The sequence below is a fragment of the Larus michahellis genome, chromosome 2 (assembly GCF_964199755.1).
Source record: "Larus michahellis chromosome 2, bLarMic1.1, whole genome shotgun sequence".
NCBI classification, from domain to species: Eukaryota; Metazoa; Chordata; class Aves; order Charadriiformes; family Laridae; genus Larus; species Larus michahellis.
Genome location: NC_133897.1, coordinates 125,851,952 through 125,872,451, shown reverse-complemented (window position 1 = coordinate 125,872,451; position 20,500 = coordinate 125,851,952). Strand labels below are relative to the sequence as shown.

Sequence of the window (20,500 nt, the reverse complement as noted above, 5' to 3'; positions counted from 1 at the left end):
GATTTTAGAAGCTGGTGCTTCCTTTTATGTCCATCTTTAGTGTATTTAAGGATTGCACTGATTTTTTTTAATGCTCTTGCCAGTGGTGACTGACGTGGTAAACTTTTATCAGCTGTAATGAAAGCAGACCCTGTTAGGCTTTCTCTTTGGGGTGATACCATTGTACTTCTAAACTGACTGATGTCACAGCCGGTTTTATTGCTCAAGTTCCTGATGAATGTTACAGAATAAAGACTTTTAGTTCTATATATGCAACACTACTGTATTCATAACTAAAACTGGGAGAATTTGGGGATATATCAATTACTCAGCATTTAAAAGGAGTATTATTTGCCATGCTCACATCAGAAAAATATTACTGGAATGAATATCAGGGAAAGCAAATGCTCAGTCACTAGTTTAAGTGTCCTTAGAAGCACTGTTTCAAATCTGGACAAGTAAATAAACATGGAAGCATTTATTTGACCTGGGAGCAGAACTAGCATTTTAGGACTTGACTAATGAGTTATGATCATATATCAAATGTGCATTCCAAATATTCTCTATAAATAAAGTCGAAATACTGAACCAAGATTTTGTGGACAGCAAATAAATCCAAAGAGATTAGAATAGTGTTTATGTCTAGTCTTGGAGAAGCAGAAGATAAATTGACCAAGTCATTCATTATGAATTCTTAATTGCACTCTGTTTGTAACCCTTAAGCTCTAGAGTACGCTTTGTATTGCGAGAACAGAAAGAGCTCCTGTTAGATGGAGTAAATGGGAAGCGTAGTAAACTCCGCTCAGAGCAGAATGGTACGCGTGAGGACGTTCAGCATATTCTCCATTCAGTAGATGGCAGTGGTATGCAGTTGTAGATTAATTCAGGATTTTCTCTTGAGCAGACACGACGCTCTCATCTCTGTGAATCCAAGCAGTGTTGATTTGGGGGTTCATTTGGGGCTTTTTTTTTTCCCAGAAAATACTACGATACCAGATAATTTTTCACCTGCTAGAGCAGAGAGTGGTAGAAAATGCAAAAAAATTTGCTAATTTATTGTAGTCTTCACTACTCAGCACTTGGAAGAATCTGTTAAGTTTTGAATTTCAACCAGAGGTATTACATACAGAAAGGAATGTGTCTGTCTGGGGCATTGACTCATTTTCCATCTATGCCCTGTGGAACTTAGTACGTACGCATCAAAGTCTCAAAATAAAAGTATTCAGTAAGTGGGAACTGTGTGTGTTACTTAACAGAAGCAGTAACACAGTGACGTCTCGGAATACTGCGCACAGAAATAGATATTTTCCCGTGTCTAAAGGAATGAATTGCAGATCTGTTGGGGGAAAGCAGGGTGAGTGTGTGTATAAGCAAACAAATTACAAAGACAATTAGAAATGTTTATAAAGCTTTTAATTAAGGAAAACTGCAAGAAAAAGAACAAAACAAAAGCAGAAATGTAGTTTATGTGGTAGAAACCACAGATGAGGAGGCTAAGAGAACTAAATTACATCATTTAAGTAGGTATTTTTTCATATGGCAGTTATTTCTAACACAAATAATAGAAAACGTTTAATGATTTATGATTGTTAACGATTGAAGGAGTTGCTCTCTGTTGCACTAAGCAGTTTTTTCTTGCCTCCCTATGGGAAACTGCAATAGAAAAAGCATTTAAAATATCAGTCTGTGAACTGAGTTGTAACACAACTACAAATTCGTCCTAAGGATTTTGAGCACTCTTGGACAGACCCCAGAATCAACTGGTGGTCCCTGAATAGGGAATACCAATGTCACATATTTTCAACAAAGAACTGCATGCTCTGTTTCTCTGCTGTATCAGAGACCACATGAGGATCCAGAGAAATATTTAAATCTATAATAATATGTCCATTGTTTGCAGAACAAAAATTAATACTAATCTGGTAACAATGGAATAGCAGCTAAAAAAAAAAATAAAAATTAAAAATAGCATTGCCAGCATAGCCAAAACTGCTGCAAAGTTTTGTAGGTAAGAATTTTGTCCAGCCATGGGCCCAGAAGTAAGAGTTTTATGCGGTCTGGTCACAGCCAAAGTATAATAATGAAAGTAGGAAATTAAGACCTTTTAATTGGTCGGATGCTGAAGAAAGAAGCATATGTTAACTGATTCAACCCTGCTTAAGGTCCTCTGCTGCTGCTGAGGGCTATGTTAGGAGCCGTTCTCCTGAGCACTGCGAAACTGTGGTGTGGCGAAAGCCCTACCCAGGGGGTGGGATTGATTCCCTGTGGCAGCTGCCCACAGTGGTCACTAGGTATTTCTGTCTACGTCTGGCAGGAATACCTGGATCCGATCTCTAGGTGCGTGCTCCATGCCCATTCATTCTCAGGGTATTTTAGCACGTGATTCCCATGTATGACACTGTAGACAAACACCTGTGCTTTATTGAACATCACACGATACTCTTATCAAAATGAACGCGGGTATTTTTTTCTCCACTAGGATGCCTTATCTTTGTACTCTTTTCTATTGTTGATTTTGAGAAACTCTTGTTGGAGTGTTTTTTTTGTTTTTGGGTTTTTTTGGGGGTGCTTTTTGTTTGTTTTTGTTTTTGTTTTAAACTGAGGCTGTACATCTCTTCCTAACATTTGTAGAAATTATTATATATGTAAATTAAGACATGCAGCAGAGGGATGGTTTGGGTCATTAAGGTTTCTGAATATCTTTTGTTGTTTTGATTTTTTTTTTAAAGCACTGCTTTTTTAAAGATTTCATGTATCTTTAAGACAATCATGCTGAGGACACTTTCATCCTGGCATTGTGATGTCATTCCATTAACTCATATTTCTAGTATATCACTTTACTTGGGTATTTTTCTCTTGTCCCTGTCTGGTTTCATCTCTGTTGCTTAAGTTCTTCTGACACCTTATCAATTTCTTTATGAATGTACATTTGAAAGATTTTACTATGATTTTTAGCACCATACTTTTTGTTTTTCCATAAACTAAATCCATCTTGACATTGCTGAATGTATGGAAACCTGCTACTACGGGTGTTTCACCTTGTATTATTGTCACAGTAGACGAGGGTTGACATCTTTAGGCACTGTGGGGAGTTTCTAGTAAAAAAAAGCTCCATCCAAATAAATGGGGCTTGTCTATTTTAACAAGTACTTGAGACAGTTTTGCTGACAGTGTTCCAATATTTGTAGAAGCGTGATATTTCAACCACTGCAAGATTTATTCCTCTACTATGAATGCGTACAGCTTTTGTTTAAGTTGAAGCTTTGGAGAGTCTTGTCCATCTAAATGTCACTTTTAATTAAAACTTTATTAACACATACTGTGTTGTAAGCAGGTTCATAACATGAAATGATCTTCTAAAAAAATAAAATAATCACGGCTATTTTAATGCCAAAACCACATTTTTAGAAGCCTGCATCTGGGTTTGTAATAGAAGAGTCAGCTGCATCTCACTGCTGGCAGTTTTCTTCTGCTATTTTATAGACAGAAAGAAGGAAACACACAATAAAGCATTTATTTTCTAAATGCCATAGCTATAAAATAAGTTTAAACAAAATACACATGAATTAAGTTTTTCATAAGATTGTATGTGTGATGGTTGTGCAAAATCTAGATTAATCTATATTAGACTAGGAAAAATTGATTATAAGGTTGGTAATGCAAGACCTTCTGAAATGCATTCCTTTGTATTAAAATAAATTTGACTTGAAAAGGATTATAAAGTAAAAAAAAAACAAACAAACAAACATGACTAGGAATAAAAATAAAAAGCACAGAAAGAAGGGTTAATTCTAAAGCACTGTCCTTTCTGAAGAACAGTTGCATTAACTCAAAATGGCTTTACCAGAATGAATAAAAAACAGATCAGGGTCGTGTAACCATTTTATGATATAGTAAGATGTATTACCATTACTATTGACTATATCTTGGACTATTTATTATATCATAAAAAATTTTTCTGTGAGGTTATAATCATTTGAACTGCCTAACTCCATTGAGTAACTTCTTGAAGTAGAGAACAACGAAAAACCAAGAAACGCCTGTTATTCCATCATGGGACACGTCATTTCAAGGAATCTTGTACAAAATAACAGTGGATATTCTGAATTAGCAATGGATATTCTGGAAAACAGATAATTATTAAACCTGGCTAAAGACGCCAAGCTTTAAATACTGCAAGTGAAGTGTGTTGTGGAGAGCACTTTAGCACCTGCATGTAAATCTGACAAGTATCATTTAGGAGGCAGACAAACTAGTGACAACTAACATCATTTCTAGTTTTAAGTTCTGTTGGGTAGTCTTATTTTTTCCTGAAATGTTTACCTGCTATGGAGAAGTGTAAGAGGTGATTTTTTTTTCTTATTTTGTTTTAGTAATTGAGGAGAAATTGAATTCATTTTATTGTGGTTTTTTTGGATGCGTGAATATCCTTACAAAAAGAAAAGATTATGATTCTTGATGAAGACTTTTTTTCTTGCATAGAAAGATTAAGTGACTTGGCCAACGAAGCAAAGCCTGAGCTCTGCCACTTCACATTGTCTGCAGTCACCTACAGTACAGCCTGCAGTGAGATGTTGTAGATCCCTCTCGTGTAGACCCAGATTAGGCCAAGATCTGGAGTAATTTTTGCTGTCTGATTTACACTGCTTCTCTGAATAAGCTAAAAATAAGCAAAGGCTGCCTGTTGGGAGGATAAACAAATTGAGATCTTGATTTTTTCTGCCAAGGTGATATCACCTGAGGATGTGGAGTTTTCATGCCCCAAGCCAACAAACTGCTGCGTGGATTTGGCTTATTTTGGTGCTGCAAGCACAGCTCTTCTTGTTATTTATGCTACAGCAAGACATGACTCTTCCAGGCGTGATTAGGGTGACGTGGTGCTGGAGACAGTACAGACATAGGATAAAAATCAGCACCTGCTGTCACAGCTTTGCAGTCTGAACAGACAAAACACAGAGAGAGGTCGAAGGCACAGAAAACTGAAAAGCCTGATCCAAGGTGAAGGAACTGTGTCATATATTGCAGGTTAAACATATGCCCGCGCCCAGGGCTGTGGCTTATTTAGTCTTCTTCCTCTCTGTAATCGCGTCCAAATTAGTGAAAAAATTAAAACATTGATGTCAGCTACCAGGTGCTGAATAGCAACTGAAAAGCGCACAGAATAATCCTCTAGGGAATTAGCTTAACAACAGCGATTTAAATCAACTTTGGAAAGTTTACAACAGTGTGGGGAGCGGAAGCAGCTGTTGCTCACTGCTGCTTAGCTCAGACTTTGCTAGCTCACACTGTCATCCCGTTTATCCCAGCATGGTATAAAACTCTGGCAGATCCAGACATCTTTTCCCTGAAGCCCCAAGACCTTCTGTGAGGTGCCACAACTCAGATTGCGAAAATTAACAGTGTGGATGGTTTAGAACCAAATTTACAGTATAAACTTACCCATTCTGTCTGTGAAGCAGAGCTGGAAAACCTTCTAAATTTATCTCATCCTGACATTTTTGCCATTTCTTAGTATTTTAGACAGCAGATCCAGTAGCAGATCTGTCCTAGCACCATTTAATAGTTGTCCATGGCCATTGCTCTCAGTGGAAGGGGTGTAGGATGGGCAGCATTTTGCCCCTGATGAGTAATTATCTGAGGACACACATAGAGGTCCTAATGTAAATAAGAAAGAAATCCTTGAATTAAGATTATTTGTTATTATAAACTGAGATTATACCTGGCATGAAGCCAGAGTAAATAGCACAAGTGCCTTATAGCTCAGAAGTACTCTCTCTGGTGAGCGGTGCCACTTTAGGCACAGGGATGCCACAGTCCGATTATTCTCCCGGCTGATTAAAAACAATCAGTTACCATATCCCACGGGACAGATATACTGGCTGTATTTTACCAGATTGTGTAACATGGTCTTGAGGCAAGAATGGATTGAATAAACTCTCTTCTCTCAACATTTCCTGTTCATGTGGGTTTCACACTGAAATAATTTCATTCTTTCTTTTTCCTGTGTCTTTTGTATTTTTGCCCAGTGTGACTTTCAAGTGTTTTGATTTGAGTAATACTTTGCCAGCCTATCTTATTATATTCAAGTTTCTGCTTTTTCTTTGTGAAATTAATATGTCAAAGGAATTTAACTTGTATTGTGAGGATGTGAGCATATATTTTGAGAATGGATATTAAGCTATCTGTCTTAATAGGTGATAGATACCACATGAAATATGACTGGAGTAACTAAGAGCTTGTTAGAAGCCAGGGAAAACTAGTGTAGAGGTTTTGTCGAGATGATTTTTCACTGCTTTATAAAAGCATCCTGTATGGACTAGAGATCCTGTTTCTGGCTGCAGTGTGATCTGGTCGGGAGTCAGCGATATATATTCTATTCAAAAAAGATGTTCATTAGTTCGATTGAAATTCTAAGTCCTTTGAGACCTCAGCCTCATGTTTGTCTACAGATAGCAGGGCTTGGCTATGCTGCTGGAAGATGGAGGAAAATTACTGTGCCTGTGTTGGGCAATTCATAGTTCAGGCAGAGTTGCCCCTGCCGTTAGAGCCAGAAGCGTTCCAGTAACCTGTGCTGCCCGTGATTTTCATACAAATGAGCTTAGGTTGTCTTTGTGGAGGGCCAGGGGCTCACTGATTGTTTTTTTACTGAGCAAGTGCACTGTACTGTTAAGAAAACGAACACTTAGAAGAAAAGCTGAAAGGTGGGCCCATGTTGAAAAGCTGCTTGCTGCCCGGAGGGGTGGCAGCCGCAGCAGGGGAGGAGCAGGCACACAGTCAGTGTCATTCACACGCTTCCCGACACACGACTGACCTAGTTTTCCCTACTGGGACAGGCGTAACCGGGCTGGTGTGAACCTTGGGCTAATGTAGGTTATTTGTGGGAAGCAGACCCTGCAGCATTCCTGCTCAGGCTTACCGACACAGCTACAGCTGCAATTCTATGCTTGTTCCTTCTCTGAGCATCAAATCCATTATCCTGTTTTACCTTCTGTGCGTTTAGGTGTGGGTTTTTGTCTGTATAGTGTATTACAGACTTTTCCTAAAGAATTTTATGGGGCAAAAAGCAGCTACTGTTCCTGTGGCAGATTCTATAGACTTTGAAAGGACCCAGGTCTATCTAAATGTTCTTTGTCAGAGCAAGAATGGCCTGTTGCTAGCCCAGCCTTCACCAGGCTTCGGTTATTCATCAGTACTGGTCCATTTGAGGTATCTCACTCAAAACTCACACACATTGTTTTACTATTTTGTCTTCTCATGTGCTTCATTCCGTGTAATTTTAAACTACCTGACATTTTGTGACAAAATTCTAAGTTTAATGGAGAAAGGGTGGTATTTCATTTGCAATAAGGAAACAAGCCAAAACTGAGAGTTTTGGGGAAACGTAAGTAAATTAAGCTCACTAACCTTGCTGAGTTGCAGTAAGACTTCGGCATTTCAGTTTAAAATCCCAGCCTAAAAATGCACTCCTGTGACGTCTGAGAAAAAGCCAGTGGTAAGAATTTAATTGGGGAAATAACCAACATCTTCCTATAGTATGAAAGGAAACTTGCCCTTATGAAATAAATGTTAATTCAGACAGGGAACTGAAAAAAAAAATATAGGAGAAGACAAAGATTTATAATTACATTAGCAGTAAGGAAATATTTTTAGTGAATAAATATGTTCAGCTGCAGGTCTTAATGCTGCGAGTTAATCATGTTCCTTGTATTAGTGCTAAGAAAAGCATTTCTTCTGAATTTAACATAACATGCAACTATTATATACAGTCACTGTCTGCAATAATAACTACAGTTACCTAAGAAATGTTAGTACATTTTTCAGTGGAAATGTACTAGTTCTGAGAATATTTACTTGCATCAAAAGTTTATGCTGTCAGCCAGAGGCAGCATCTCACTGCAAAAAAGGAAGTGAGTTTTTGCATTAACTCCAATTTCTATTCTACGATACCTTTGACTGTTCTGAGATTTGCATTTTCTCTCATGCTTTTTGGAAAAAATACTGTATATGGAACTGGAATATTTTAAAATCCACAGCAATTTTCACAGGAGAGGGGTACTATTTTTTGACTAATAGTGCAATGAAAATATGCGTGGCCCTTATTTATCTTACATGATCTGTAGGAGACTTCTCTTCAGGTACCTGTTATTTGAAAACCCGAAGAATAGTATTTAGTTTGCATTTATCTAGGTATTTTATATGATTTGTTCAGGTACTCAAATACTTGTCATAACATCATAACTTATTTATAGAAATACTTACAAAATTATGGCTCAAATCAGACCTAAGATGTACAGAAATATTGTCAGAAAATCTGATAGAGTTTGTTGTAGGATGTTGGTATTCACATGTGAATTAATGGAAACATTTTACAATCTCGTTTATACACACACACACACAAACTATGAAAATTGATTTCATAGTTAATTTGGGAAGCTGTTTGGTCTCTTTACGGCAGACATCTTAACATATTATGCTTTCATAACTTTTATTGTAATTCCTATATTACATACATTTGTTTTTCTTCTCTCCTCAGAAATTTTTCCAAGAGATTCCAGTCTAAAAGACAAATTCATAAAACATTTTACAGGTAAGGCGGCTGCTTGCTGTTAATTTACCTACATATGCATGTTCTCAGTAGCCACAAGAGTTACACCATTAGCTTTTTTGAGGTTCTGCACCAAGTTTAACATTTGCAAAGCTAGATTTGCATTGTTTAGGATGGAAGATTTTACAGAACTTTAATTATATTTACGTTTGAGTCTTTGTTTGAATAATCTAGCCTAAAATAACTTTCAAAACATAGTAAGTTAAAACATTCATTAATTAAAACCTGTTGTTTCATTTTTAGCGTCCTACAACAAGCATCCTGCTTGTTGATTTGTGGCTACAGTACAAGTTTAATAGTTGTAGATACTGAATGTATACGTGTCTGTATGCTATGGATATTGCATTGTATATCTACGTGCAAACAATTTGCAGTATGGTGTTAAAAATGTAATATGTGGGAGCACCTATCTGCTATCTCTGGCAAGTAATATTTTAATGAGAGAACTCAGTACATTTTTAATTTTAAATCTATATTTATATACACATTTTCTGTAATTTTTGTCAGTCCTACCGTATTTATTTTCAAGTTCACTAATTTTAAAACTTTTCATTGGACTGCATATATCTTTCAGAAGGAGACCTATGTGTCCATGTAAGTTTTCACTATATTAGGAAAACCCATTTTGTCTTCTCTCTCATGATGTATATGTCTGAATGCTTCTTTTAAGAAGGCAAACAAATAGAACAGGGAAGGATTAAACAGTGTAAATGAATCAGAAAAATCATTTGCTATTTCAAATATGAAAGTTCAATATGTTTACGGTCAAGTATTTGCAATTGAAAACTGAGATGGATTTGTATAATGCACTTACCTTTGGTAGTCTTTTGTAACAACTGGAAGAATATTGTACCCTCTGCATATAAGCAAAAAGAGTTGTCAACAGCAAGATGCTTGTGCTGATTCTTTACTTTGCAGTTCCAAACATTCTGTGATTCAGAAAAGTGAAGATCTCAGAGCATGACAGTGAAAACCTGTTGGTGATTTTCAACATTATTGGGATTAGTGAAACTGAAAACTAGATAAATAGTTAGTAGTTGGAGCGTGAAAAAGAGAAGTGGAAGTAATTACGCATTTCTTCTTTGCTGGAAATTTCAGACAGTCCTTGGCAAGAAAGGAAAGAAGTCATTGTCCCTTTTGCATGGGTGAAGTGTCCTCAAACCTTTAGGATAAGCCCAAATTTAAGGATCTTTCTGCCAAGTGCTAACTGCAGCCTAACAGCATCTGCAGGAAACGTGCCACACCTGGCTGGCCCTTCATTCTTACAGTAAACAAGAGGAATCATGAACCTTACCAGTTTCAGTCCATAGGAGAAAGAAGTGAAAAGAATTTGCAGATTCCAACTATGCTATCCTATGTAACACAGGAATTCTGAAAATTCCTCTCCTGGGGAGGACAGACAAGAAAGATTTGCTTGTATTAATACTTAATAAATTTCTTTTTCATTTTTAAGTTTGGAAACCGCTCAGTTACCATAAAAAGCTCAACATAAGAATCTGGGGAAGCTAAATAATGAATACAGAACAAGTTTCATTACTCAAAAACAACCATGAGCTTTACAGAAGGTATTTTTAGAATACTAAAACATAGAAAAGAAAAAGAGCAAAAAATACTTGAAGGCCTGTTTCTGGAGCCGTTCATCAAATTAATACTATTTTTCTGCATGAGTAGTTGCCATCAAAGTTGCTGAAATTATTTGACTAACATTAGCTGGAACGAATAAGGAAACCAAGTTCATTGCAAAATTATTGACGTTTATTTCTTTGTTGGCTCAGAATTTCTGCCTACATCTTTTTTCTTTTTAAATTATGTTCTTAAGATCTTCAGTGAGAGGTTTTTCTGCCTGTTTTTTTCCTTTCCACAGCTTTATTAGGTCCTGTCATCCACAGGCGTTTTCTTAAAATGCAGCCTAACGTTGTTTTTCTTGATTCTGTTCAAATCATAACTTTTTCTATCAACCTTAGTTAAGTGAACTGTTCAGTTCACGTAAATCTTTACTAGTTCAAGAGTTAGAACATCCTAAACTAATGAAGTTGTGAAAAAGAGAAGAGAAGGGGAAAACAACATTATCTTTACAGTCCATTATCTTTACAGTTTCAGGGTTAAGAAAACTATTGTACACTTCTAGTATGCCAAGAATAGTAGACACATTTTAAAGCCAAATAAGAATCATATGTAACAGTCCTCGACAATAGGAAAAATCATAAATAATCTTGTGAGTCATAAAGCTATCTATCAATTCAGCTTGAAAAGCCAGCTGATGGAGGGCTCTGTAAGGCACAAATAAAATAACAGCCTATTTTTGATGGCGGGGAAGAGAGCTAGAAAACCATATATTATCTGAAGGAACATGAAATTTATTTAGTGACAAAAGCTGATGTTATCTCCATGTATCATGGATAATTTCACATTACATACTTTCTCTTGAGCCTAATTATTCACTCAGATAAAAAATGGCAACAATCTTCCAGTTCAAAGTTGCAAAGGCTGATTTGTCAGTTTGTTGAAAAGCTTATTTGTGGCTGAAAAAATCTCATGAAACCCACATATTACTTTAAAATATATCTAATGTTCAATTGTGTTCACTGCCAGAAAGAGGAGTCATCTCAAGCTTGTGGTAGTTTGGCTCAACTATCCAGAGGGAAATGGCATGGTATGTTTTACCAAGCTGATAAACCACCTGTCAAGTGGTGAAATAAATAATATTTGCCCGGAAATTCTTGCTGTCTTCCTCTGACAGGGAAGTTAGTCAACACAGTGTGCTTCATATAGATCCTTTGGTAGCATTGCTTGAAAGAAGCTATTCTTATTCAGGGTTCCTATTTGTGCTGAATTTAGAGGATGCAAGTTAAATTTAGTCTTGCTCAGTTAGTGTCAATGTGTGTCAGTGTTTCCTGTCCAAATCACAGGAAACTCTTCCCCATCTGTCAGTGGTAGTATTGCTAAGCAGGTTACACGATGCAAATTCTACATCTGTGCTCTGCTTTTCAACTCGGATGCCATCAGTAATTACCTTCCCTGCGCCATCAGCAATTATGTCAGGACTTTTTGACAACTTGTTAACTTTGAGCCATGTTTTGGAGACCAGTAGCTATATATTCTTATCAAATATTAATGCAGGTAGATGTCACTGATATCCAGAGCACAGGCTGGAAGAACGGAGACACAGGATGCTACAACCTGGGCACACAGGGATTTGCCTCACTCAGATGTTGCAACATGTGCTGCCCTCTGCATATCTGCACGCTTTCTTGCTAGGAGTACTTTAATGGGAGATCAGTTCCTAGATGTTATTCAGCTGTCATTTTTTTTCCTCGACACCCACATTGTATATTAAGAACTTCATAAACCATCTATGTGCAAATTAGAAGCATTAGTATATGAATCTACTTCATCTTTCCAGGGCTTAGAAACTCATATTTGCTTAAAATGTTGCTTTTCTTTATCTTTAGAAATAATATCTGCATTCTATCTACATTATTCCTTCTAGATTAGAATTCTGACTATCAAGCAAATGAAATTCTGTTGTAGCTACACCATTCTATTTTTCAGCATATAAGAAATTTGACTGTTAAATTTGAATTACTGGAATTTCAAGGCTAAGACAATCCATCATTTCCAAGTGCCATTTTTCTGTTATTCAGATCATGAGCGTAACAGTGTAGCGATAGTATTTTTTCTTTTATTTCAGTAGCATTGTTAAACTTGTGTTGCATCATAATTGTTTAAGGTGTAGCAGAAGACTAAATGCAACTTTGTCAAAACACATGGAAATTAATTCTATGTGTTGATGCCATTCATTGAAGCTGCAAAGCAGTGACATTGAAAGCTTGTGGTTAACTCCTGCGTACTCTCCAACAGGGCCAGTCACATTTTCGTCAGAGTGTAGCAAGCACTTTCATCGACTGTATCACAACACAAGGGACTGCTCAACGCCAGCTTGTAAGTAGCAATTAATGTACTTTAAAATGCTAGCTGAGATACCTGTTTAAAAGAAACCTGCTTTTCCTACTACGTGTTTGTTGTGCTGGTCCTTGTGTAACCGTTGCTCTTTACTTTAGCACTATAGTACAGAATATACCCAAGGTCTTCTAATATAGAAAGATTTTCTATTCATGCACTTGCAACCAGCTGCGTATAATGGAGTTCTTTCAAAGTGAGACTAATATAAATTAAATGAAAAGTACACTCTGAAAAACAAGTCAGGCATGCCTATACAGAGGGCAGATATGAAGCCATATTCTTCTTCCTGCTCCCTTTAGCTCTACTCAGTAACTTGTGCAATAAGATAAAATCAGAACAATTCCCTGCCTTCTCTTAACCCTCAACAGTATGGTTGCATCTCGGTTTTGAGTGTATTTCAGTTTGCAATGATAATTTTCTAATATATACTCATTGTTAAAGATCAAAAAAAGTAAATTGTTTCATCATTTCTGTTATTGATACGTGCAGTTCTTATCAAACATCTGTGTATGAGATGCACAGAAGTTTTGCTTTAACACAGCTTGAATATAATTTTGTCAGAGAGATTGAAAAACAAAACTGTCTTAAGAATTCGTTAAATGGATAAAACAAACAAAAGCAAGCAAACAAAAAAAAAACAAACAAAAGCAAGCAAACAAAAAACCCAAACAAAATGGAATTCCCTTAAAAAGAAGTTACTTCATCATTCTCCAGTACAATGGAATATTCAAATAAAGTGAGTGGAAGATAAGCAATACCATTTAATTAGAAAAGGTGAATCTATTAGTGATGTGTAAGCACACACTATGGACCAGGGTGTTTTGGAGATTTTTCAGGATTTAACATAAAAAAAAAAAAGACACGTCTACATCACTTAGGAAGATGGTAAGCACTTTTTGTGAGCAGCTGAGATGCTTTTTCACCAAAGCTCAGCACCTTAGAGGATCTGACTTTTGAAAGGGGATGGAGCAGCTCTCGTCTCCATCCACCCTTCCACTGTTCAGAAGTTGGAATGTAGAAATCCATGGCTGATACTCAAAAGATATACGTATAGCTTTGTGAGTAGACATATGAGTAGGCAAGATAGATATCTATTACATGCTGTGCAACAAAAATACAATGCATGTTGCATATTGCATACCTTGAATACATGGATCCACAGTATATGGGTGTTATTTGGACTCCCCTGTCTTGCTTAAGTGCTTACTTTATTTATGAAGAAACACAGTCATAATATTTCTCTTCTAATTAAATAGCTTTTCTCTAAAGTTAAAAACAAGTTTATGGTTAGGACTGTGTGAAGAACTGATTTTTAAGTTCAACTGTCAAGACAAAAAATAAAATAAATGAAAAAACCCAAGGAGGGATTTTATTTTTTTCTTGTTTTTGTCAGCCAAACTCAAAGCAGACTGAGTTTCATTCAACCTGAAATGCTCTGTTGATCTGAAAAGGAGAGTTAAATCCTCAGAACGGTCTTCACCTTGTCCAGCACTCAGGGCTTAGGCTAGCTATCAAGCCAGGATCTTTTCCTACTTCTTTAGAGGGGTTTAATATTTTCTTTCAGGGACACCTTACACACTACAAGAAGTCTTAGGATGAGTTACTTCTTCTCCGACTGACACAGTTATATTCTGTACAAACATTCTGTGAAGCACTGAACCAAGGTTAGCATTCAGTCTCTTGCTGTTTGGCACATTTTCTGTTGATTTGTATTAAAATATTTATCAAGCAAGAGAAGAAAGGTGCACCTAAGTATTCCTTATTACCAAACAGATCTTTCCATTAGAAAGGGTGGCGGTGGCTCAGGGCCCACTTGAACCAAGGACACCAGAGAGAGAGATAGGAAGTAGGAAGCTAGTATCTCCTAATCTAGATGATTAGGAGATTTACTTGAACATGGAAAATATGGTTTCCTATCAATTTTAATACTAAGTGGAACACTAAAAAAGTTTGAATGAGCCTGAACTCAAACTACCTCGTAGTCTGCTGGTTAGAGTAGCCTCCTAGTTCATGAGTTCCTTCAGGTAAAGTTGGGAGTTGAACCTGGTCTTCTACATCTTAGGAGGAAACTATCCGGTAGAAAATGAATTGCTACCATCACATTTCCACTAGACCCCTGTCTAGGATAAGGTACAATCTAATTTTGCATCTTGCACACGTAGTTTCATGGATTTCCATCAGAGAATGATTTCACTGTGTAGAGTGTCTGAAATTCTAGTACAAATTCTATATTTAATTTTATGCAGTTTTTTGAGGGTATCTGGCAACTGAGATTCATTATTGCTGTGGGTAATTTTGTTTTATAGATTATAAAAGGTGTGCAAGGTTGCTAACAAGATTAGCAATGAGCCCTTTGTGTACACAGTCCTAGGATGTTTGCTATGTAAGTATCATTTTTTCCCACTCATTTTCTTATTTGTTGAATGGTCTAGCGATTTACTTCACACTTGTACCTTGTTAGCAGGCATGCATACAGAAATGTGGTATTAACAGAGTACATCAACATGCAGCTCTGGCATTGCTGTAAGGACCAAGTGGCTCCTCATGGAAATACGTAGAAGCACAGATACCTCTGATAAAGTATCCACTGTAATTTCCTACCAGTCACTTGTGGCACCATAGTCCATAATTATGGTCTGGGTCAAAATTTTCAAAATTTTGAAAAGGACCCTAGTTGTCGAAAGACAAAAATGCATGAGGTCTTCATCAACACATTTATTTCAGGCTTTTCAGTAGGAAAGCTGTGTTGTTAATCCATGGAAGAAGCAGAATGTCTCAGTCTCAGGTCTGCCAATGCAATCTTCATAGATAACCTGTCGCTTTATTCATCTTTGGGACCAATTCTCATTACAAAATTGTCTCCTGAGAATTTCTCCAAGCTTAATACCACTTCATGGTGATGGAAGTAAACTGAACATAAAGATGTGACAAAGCACAAGTAACAGGCTGTGGAAGGAATCAGTCCTTGTTTATGAACAGGATGTTAAATGTGTTAATTAAACAGCATTGTCACTGATTCTTCAAGTGAGCTGTTTTCTCCAGTTGATTCAATATAATAAGATGGTTACAAGTTCCAACAGTAATTTGAAAAACTCCACTAGTTATTGACCAATAAAATGTGTAACATCAGTGAATTTACTTTATTTAAATTTCTTCAAAGATGATTTCCTTTCACCACTTCCTCCTGAGAAATGCTGCAAGCTTAGAGTTTGAGGGAGTTGTGTATGTCACTTCTTCCTGCATCAAGACTTCAATTCATACTAATCAAGAATAAGAAAGGAAGAGTAGGATATGAGTCAGTGTTAGCTGATTTGATTTCCAAGTGGAGGTGGGATTCATTTTGGTGGCTGTGAGAAAATGCTTTGAAGAATATGGAATGTTTCAGTGCTGAGAAGAAACAACATTTCTTTCTCTTTTCCTTTCTTAACTATTTTCAGTCTGTTTAGCCTCTTGCCTTCCAGGTCTCGCAGATGGTTTTGAATATATCAGGGACACTGAACCAGAGACTGAGTAGGAGTCTCATTGCTTTGTCTGGATCTCCTTTTCATGACTAACGACAGGAGTCCTTTTCTGAATGCCCTGTTTTAATAATTTTTTTTGAGGTGTTCTGGTTTGTTTGTTAGTGTTCTCTTTCAAGTATCAGCTTTCTAAAACATCCCAGCACTGTCTCATTTTCTGCATTTTCACCTATTTAGTCTGTGTTTTTTCCTCATCTGTAACCCTTTACGCTCTTGGTTCATGGCTCAGGGGTTCCAGAAAGATTTCTGGGTTTTCCAATTTTTTTTTTCCTTTTCTTTGAAAGGGATGAGTCAAAGATCTGCCTCCATATCCACAGTACAGAAGCATCTATCTCCTCCTATTTCCATCTTTAAAATACAAAAGGATTAAAAGTTCCTATGATTTGTAAATCCAGGTGTTCTGATTTGCCTGCCAAAAATACACTCAAAGAGAAGAAAAGTGGGGATGGTAGGATTTAAATGGTAAGCAATGTTAGCAGCTCCTGTGCACTGTGTTCACTTAAAGTTGTATCTAAGCTGTCTTTCTCTTTACTTTGTTAGAGAAAACATTGCAGGAAAAAGTGGCTAGTTTCCACTAGAGATAAGACAGGCTCAGGTCTTCATGTTTGCTCGTATCCAGTATCTTCTTGGGATGAAAACATTTTCATGAGAAGGATGAAGGGCGGGAGAAATCACTCTCTTTTCCCTCCAAATAGACTGGGCAGCATAGGAGTTATATATTTTCATCCTTCAATAACACTGCATTTCTAGCATGATTCTGTGGTTGCTTCTAGTCCATCTTTTGGCACAGAGGATCTATTTGCCTCACCACCCTCACACTAACTTAGGGAGGACAGAGTCATAGTTCCTCTTTACTGCAAAGGAATTTGCTTTTGCTTTAACATTTGAGAAAGTCTTGGAGATTCTTGGTTGCCTTGAAGAAAGAGGCTCTCCCACTCGAAGAACTGACGAAAATGCTATTTTTAAGCATTTCTCCTGCATGTACTAAAATAGGCTGCATTTTCCTCATAAAAAAAAGAACTGCATTGTTATTATGCGAACATTTTCCTCCCTCTCCTGTAAGTGCCCGGATGCAAAAAGGAGACGCGGTCTTTTCCTGTCAGAAAAGAAGTTTTGCCTGGGAAAAGCCAGTCTTCCCAGGGGAGCTGCCGGGGGGGGGCGGTGGCGGCGGCGCTTTTCAGCACCATGGAGAGGGGCACAGCGGGGCTGGGGCTCAGCCCATTCCTGGCGGTTACTCGCCGTTACGGCTTTTAGCGTTTTGGGGTTGTTTGGTGGGTTTTTTTTGTTTTGTTTTTCTAATTCAGGTCCTTGCAAATGAAAGTAAAACATTGGATGAAACCCAGAATCTAGAAAGGCACATGACTCTCTGCATGGGGAGCTTCCTTGTAAGGTGCAGCAGCATGGACTGCTATGTGTTAAAGTTCTTAGCATCAATGCGGAGGATTTGCGTTGCGTATTAGAGTGTTCACAGGAGGGCAAGATGCACTGGCATTCTGGAGTTAATCTTAAGATTTATGCAATCCAGAGGAAACTGTGATTTACAAACAGAATTATACTAAGCGGTCTGCTTCTGTGTTTTGAAACTGGTTATAAAACGGCATGTCCTTCTCTCTTGCAGATTTCTACTAAGGAAAGAATTCTGATTTGCCAAGAAAGTGCCTTGAAATCTTCCAAGACAGAGAAGACATCTTTTACCTTTTTTGATTTACAACGTTTTGTTACTAGATGCATTTTATTTTCATATATTTGTTGGACATTCCATATTTGTGTGAAACGTTATTTTATTTTAATTTGTAAATTTGTTGCCTATAGTTCAGACAAGCCAATTATTTAAATACATTGTATATAAGAATACTAATGATATCTGATTAAATGTTATAACCATATGCAGGGAGTTGGTAAAATTTTGCTGTTTCTCTTGTTCCATTGTATTTACATCATTCTGCTCAGGCTCTTACTTTCATTATTTGCACTAACTTGAAATGCAGAAGTCTATGTAACTGAAATCTGAATAAGCTGTAAGTGGGAAAGTTTTACTTGCCATGGAAGATATTTTATATTATGAAGCTTTGTTAATATATATTATTGCGCATCAGAAAAAAATTGCTCAGAAATGCACCTTGCTTTCAGGAACATTTGTATGACTATTCTGGATTTTCATCAGTTACATTTGTACTGGCACTTATGGAAAGAGTTGCAAATAATGTAAATATAAAGACTGGAAGACTGCAATGCAGTTTTGGTGGAATAAAGAACATAAAAATAAACTATTTTCCAGGAGGGGTTGTTTAAATTTATTAAGAGGTTACTTATTTAATATATAAATTTAATTTAACTGGTGAACTTGAAATAATTTTCCACTGAGAACTTCAAACTTTTGGGTTTATTTTTTTACAGCATTTCATTTTCAAGTGGTAAATTTTATTCTGATATTTATTCTTCAATTGAATGAGGTGCAAACAAAAATGCATCATGCACCTACTGCATAACAACAGAAACCGTCTGTGGGGAAGAAGTGAGGGTAATGAAATAACCCAATAAAAGAGAAAATACTTTAAAGTATTGTAAAACCAAGGGGATAATGAATGAATTTGGCTGATTACACATCAAGCTTAACTATCTGAGAAGAATTCAAAGCACAATTGCTGCATCTTTCTTCTTTAAAATCAAATTGTGATGACAGCATTTGCTACCCGTTTGTCTCAACTCTGTTATTGCAAGTTTATACGATTGTTTACAAAGAACCTAGCATGAAGTGAGGCTTTTATGGTCAGGCCTAGAGTAATTGACAACGCACATTGATTACTGTGCCTAAATCACAATTCTTGCGATTAACTGAGTGTTCAAACTAACCCTTCAGATTAGATGTTGTCTCTTGTCATTTCTCTCAGTGTGGGCTTCATGAGCCCCTTAACTTCTGCGGCCGTCGCTTTTCCCTCCTCAGAACAGGAGGGAAGCTCTACCCTGGGATTCCTTGTCAAATAACAAACAGCTGCCTCACTATCCAAAGGGGTTCTTTTTCTTCTTTCTGTGTTGTTTGGTGTGTTTCAGCACCGAAGTTGTGCAGTGTCTTGTGATGCACCAGTCTCTCCAGCTCATAGCTCCTGCAGGTACTATCATGTTCTGTCTGGGCAACAGTGTACTACAGCAGCTGTTTCTGAGCAGCTCCTTAATCACAGCTGTTGAAGTAGTTACTCCCTCTGTAGTCCAGGCTAGAAGGTTGTCCTGTGCCATTTGTATTTATGCTTAACACAGTTGTTTCTCAAACTTTGCCACCATGTTCTTTTGATAAAAGCAGTTTTCAAGCCTCATTCTAATCTGTGTTGGAGGCAGTATTCATATTGAAGATACACGGGCAATCCTAGTGGCCGAGTGGTGAGATGGATAAACTTGTTTCTCTGTGAGCAACGTATTTCCTAGGAGGATTATTGACCAAAACAGAAGCACTGCAGCCAGAGGAGAAAGGATGAGGCCCAGAATAGAGATCAGAGGCTCTGAGGAAAGCTTCTGTCTTTAGTGCTGCTTTTGTGTTTCCACTCTGATTTGTTTTCTTCTCATTTTCTTTTTTAGAAGTCCCTCTTTTCTCTCCTCAAAGGACTGAAAGCAATGAAAGGAGAAGCAAAAAAAAAAAAAGTTCTTTCTGACAATGACTTTTTGTGAAATGTGAATTCCAATGAAAAAAACTAATTTGAGTTATTTAATGTAATTTTTGGGCTCAAATCTAATGTGCTAAATCAAGAGCTTCACTGTACTTTGTAAGAATAAAGGCATCCTCTTCCTATTGAATAGATGAGTGGTCAGTTCCCTGTCTTTGCGAGGATTCACCGATGGTATGAAGATCCTAAGCACAGATTAGTATGGCAATTTAAAATGTTGGTGAAGAAAAAATGAAAAAATGTGTGAGATGAGTAAGAGGCTAAAAAAACCCAGTTGTTCTAATTTCCCAGAAGTCCTATGGCTTGGTTGTTTTTTTTTGGTTTGGGTTTTGTGTTTGTTTGTTTGTTTTCTGGAGGCAAATTACTCTTGAGACAGCTGTGGCATGGATTTCTTCTTTCTATTTTACCCCAGAGACTTTTTGAAGCTCAGTGTGCTCTGCATGGCTGGAATTAAAACCAGGTTTTCTTTACCCTTCTTCTATATGTTCTTCTATCACTGTTCTTCATCATAGATTTTAGACGCAAAGCTACTAAAATTAGTAACATAAAAATCACAAAGTAGCATAGCATAGTCACTTTACTATTTAACCTGAAACATACCACGTATTTCATCTGTTCTAAAATTTGTTAATGGGCCTACATTTGAGGAATCAAGTCTCTAGAGGGTAGTTACTTGGAAACACAGTAAGAAACGAAGTGCCACAGAAGCTGAGAGGAAATGATACACTTTTAAGTAAGCTGTGTTTTTTTCTGAGTTAAAATGATTTCACACATTATAG

The 20,500-nt window shown here is 37.0% G+C and overlaps 1 protein-coding gene across 2 annotated transcripts in view; it reads left to right on the top strand.

Moving 5' to 3' along the window:
* Positions 1-20,257, top strand: part of ALKAL1 (ALK and LTK ligand 1) — a 40,282-nt gene extending 20,025 nt beyond the window's left edge. The window contains exons 3-6 of one of the 2 annotated variants that reach the window (XM_074573611.1): positions 8,513-8,566; positions 12,446-12,526; positions 14,854-14,930; positions 17,684-20,257. In XM_074573611.1, the coding sequence (XP_074429712.1) occupies positions 8,513-8,566; positions 12,446-12,526; positions 14,854-14,918 (200 nt within the window). In that variant the 3' untranslated portion in view covers positions 14,919-14,930; positions 17,684-20,257. The remainder of the gene's footprint in view (positions 1-8,512; positions 8,567-12,445; positions 12,527-14,853; positions 14,931-17,683) is intronic. The other variant, XM_074573613.1, reaches the window with a different exon arrangement.
* The last annotated feature ends 243 nt before the right edge of the window (positions 20,258-20,500 follow it).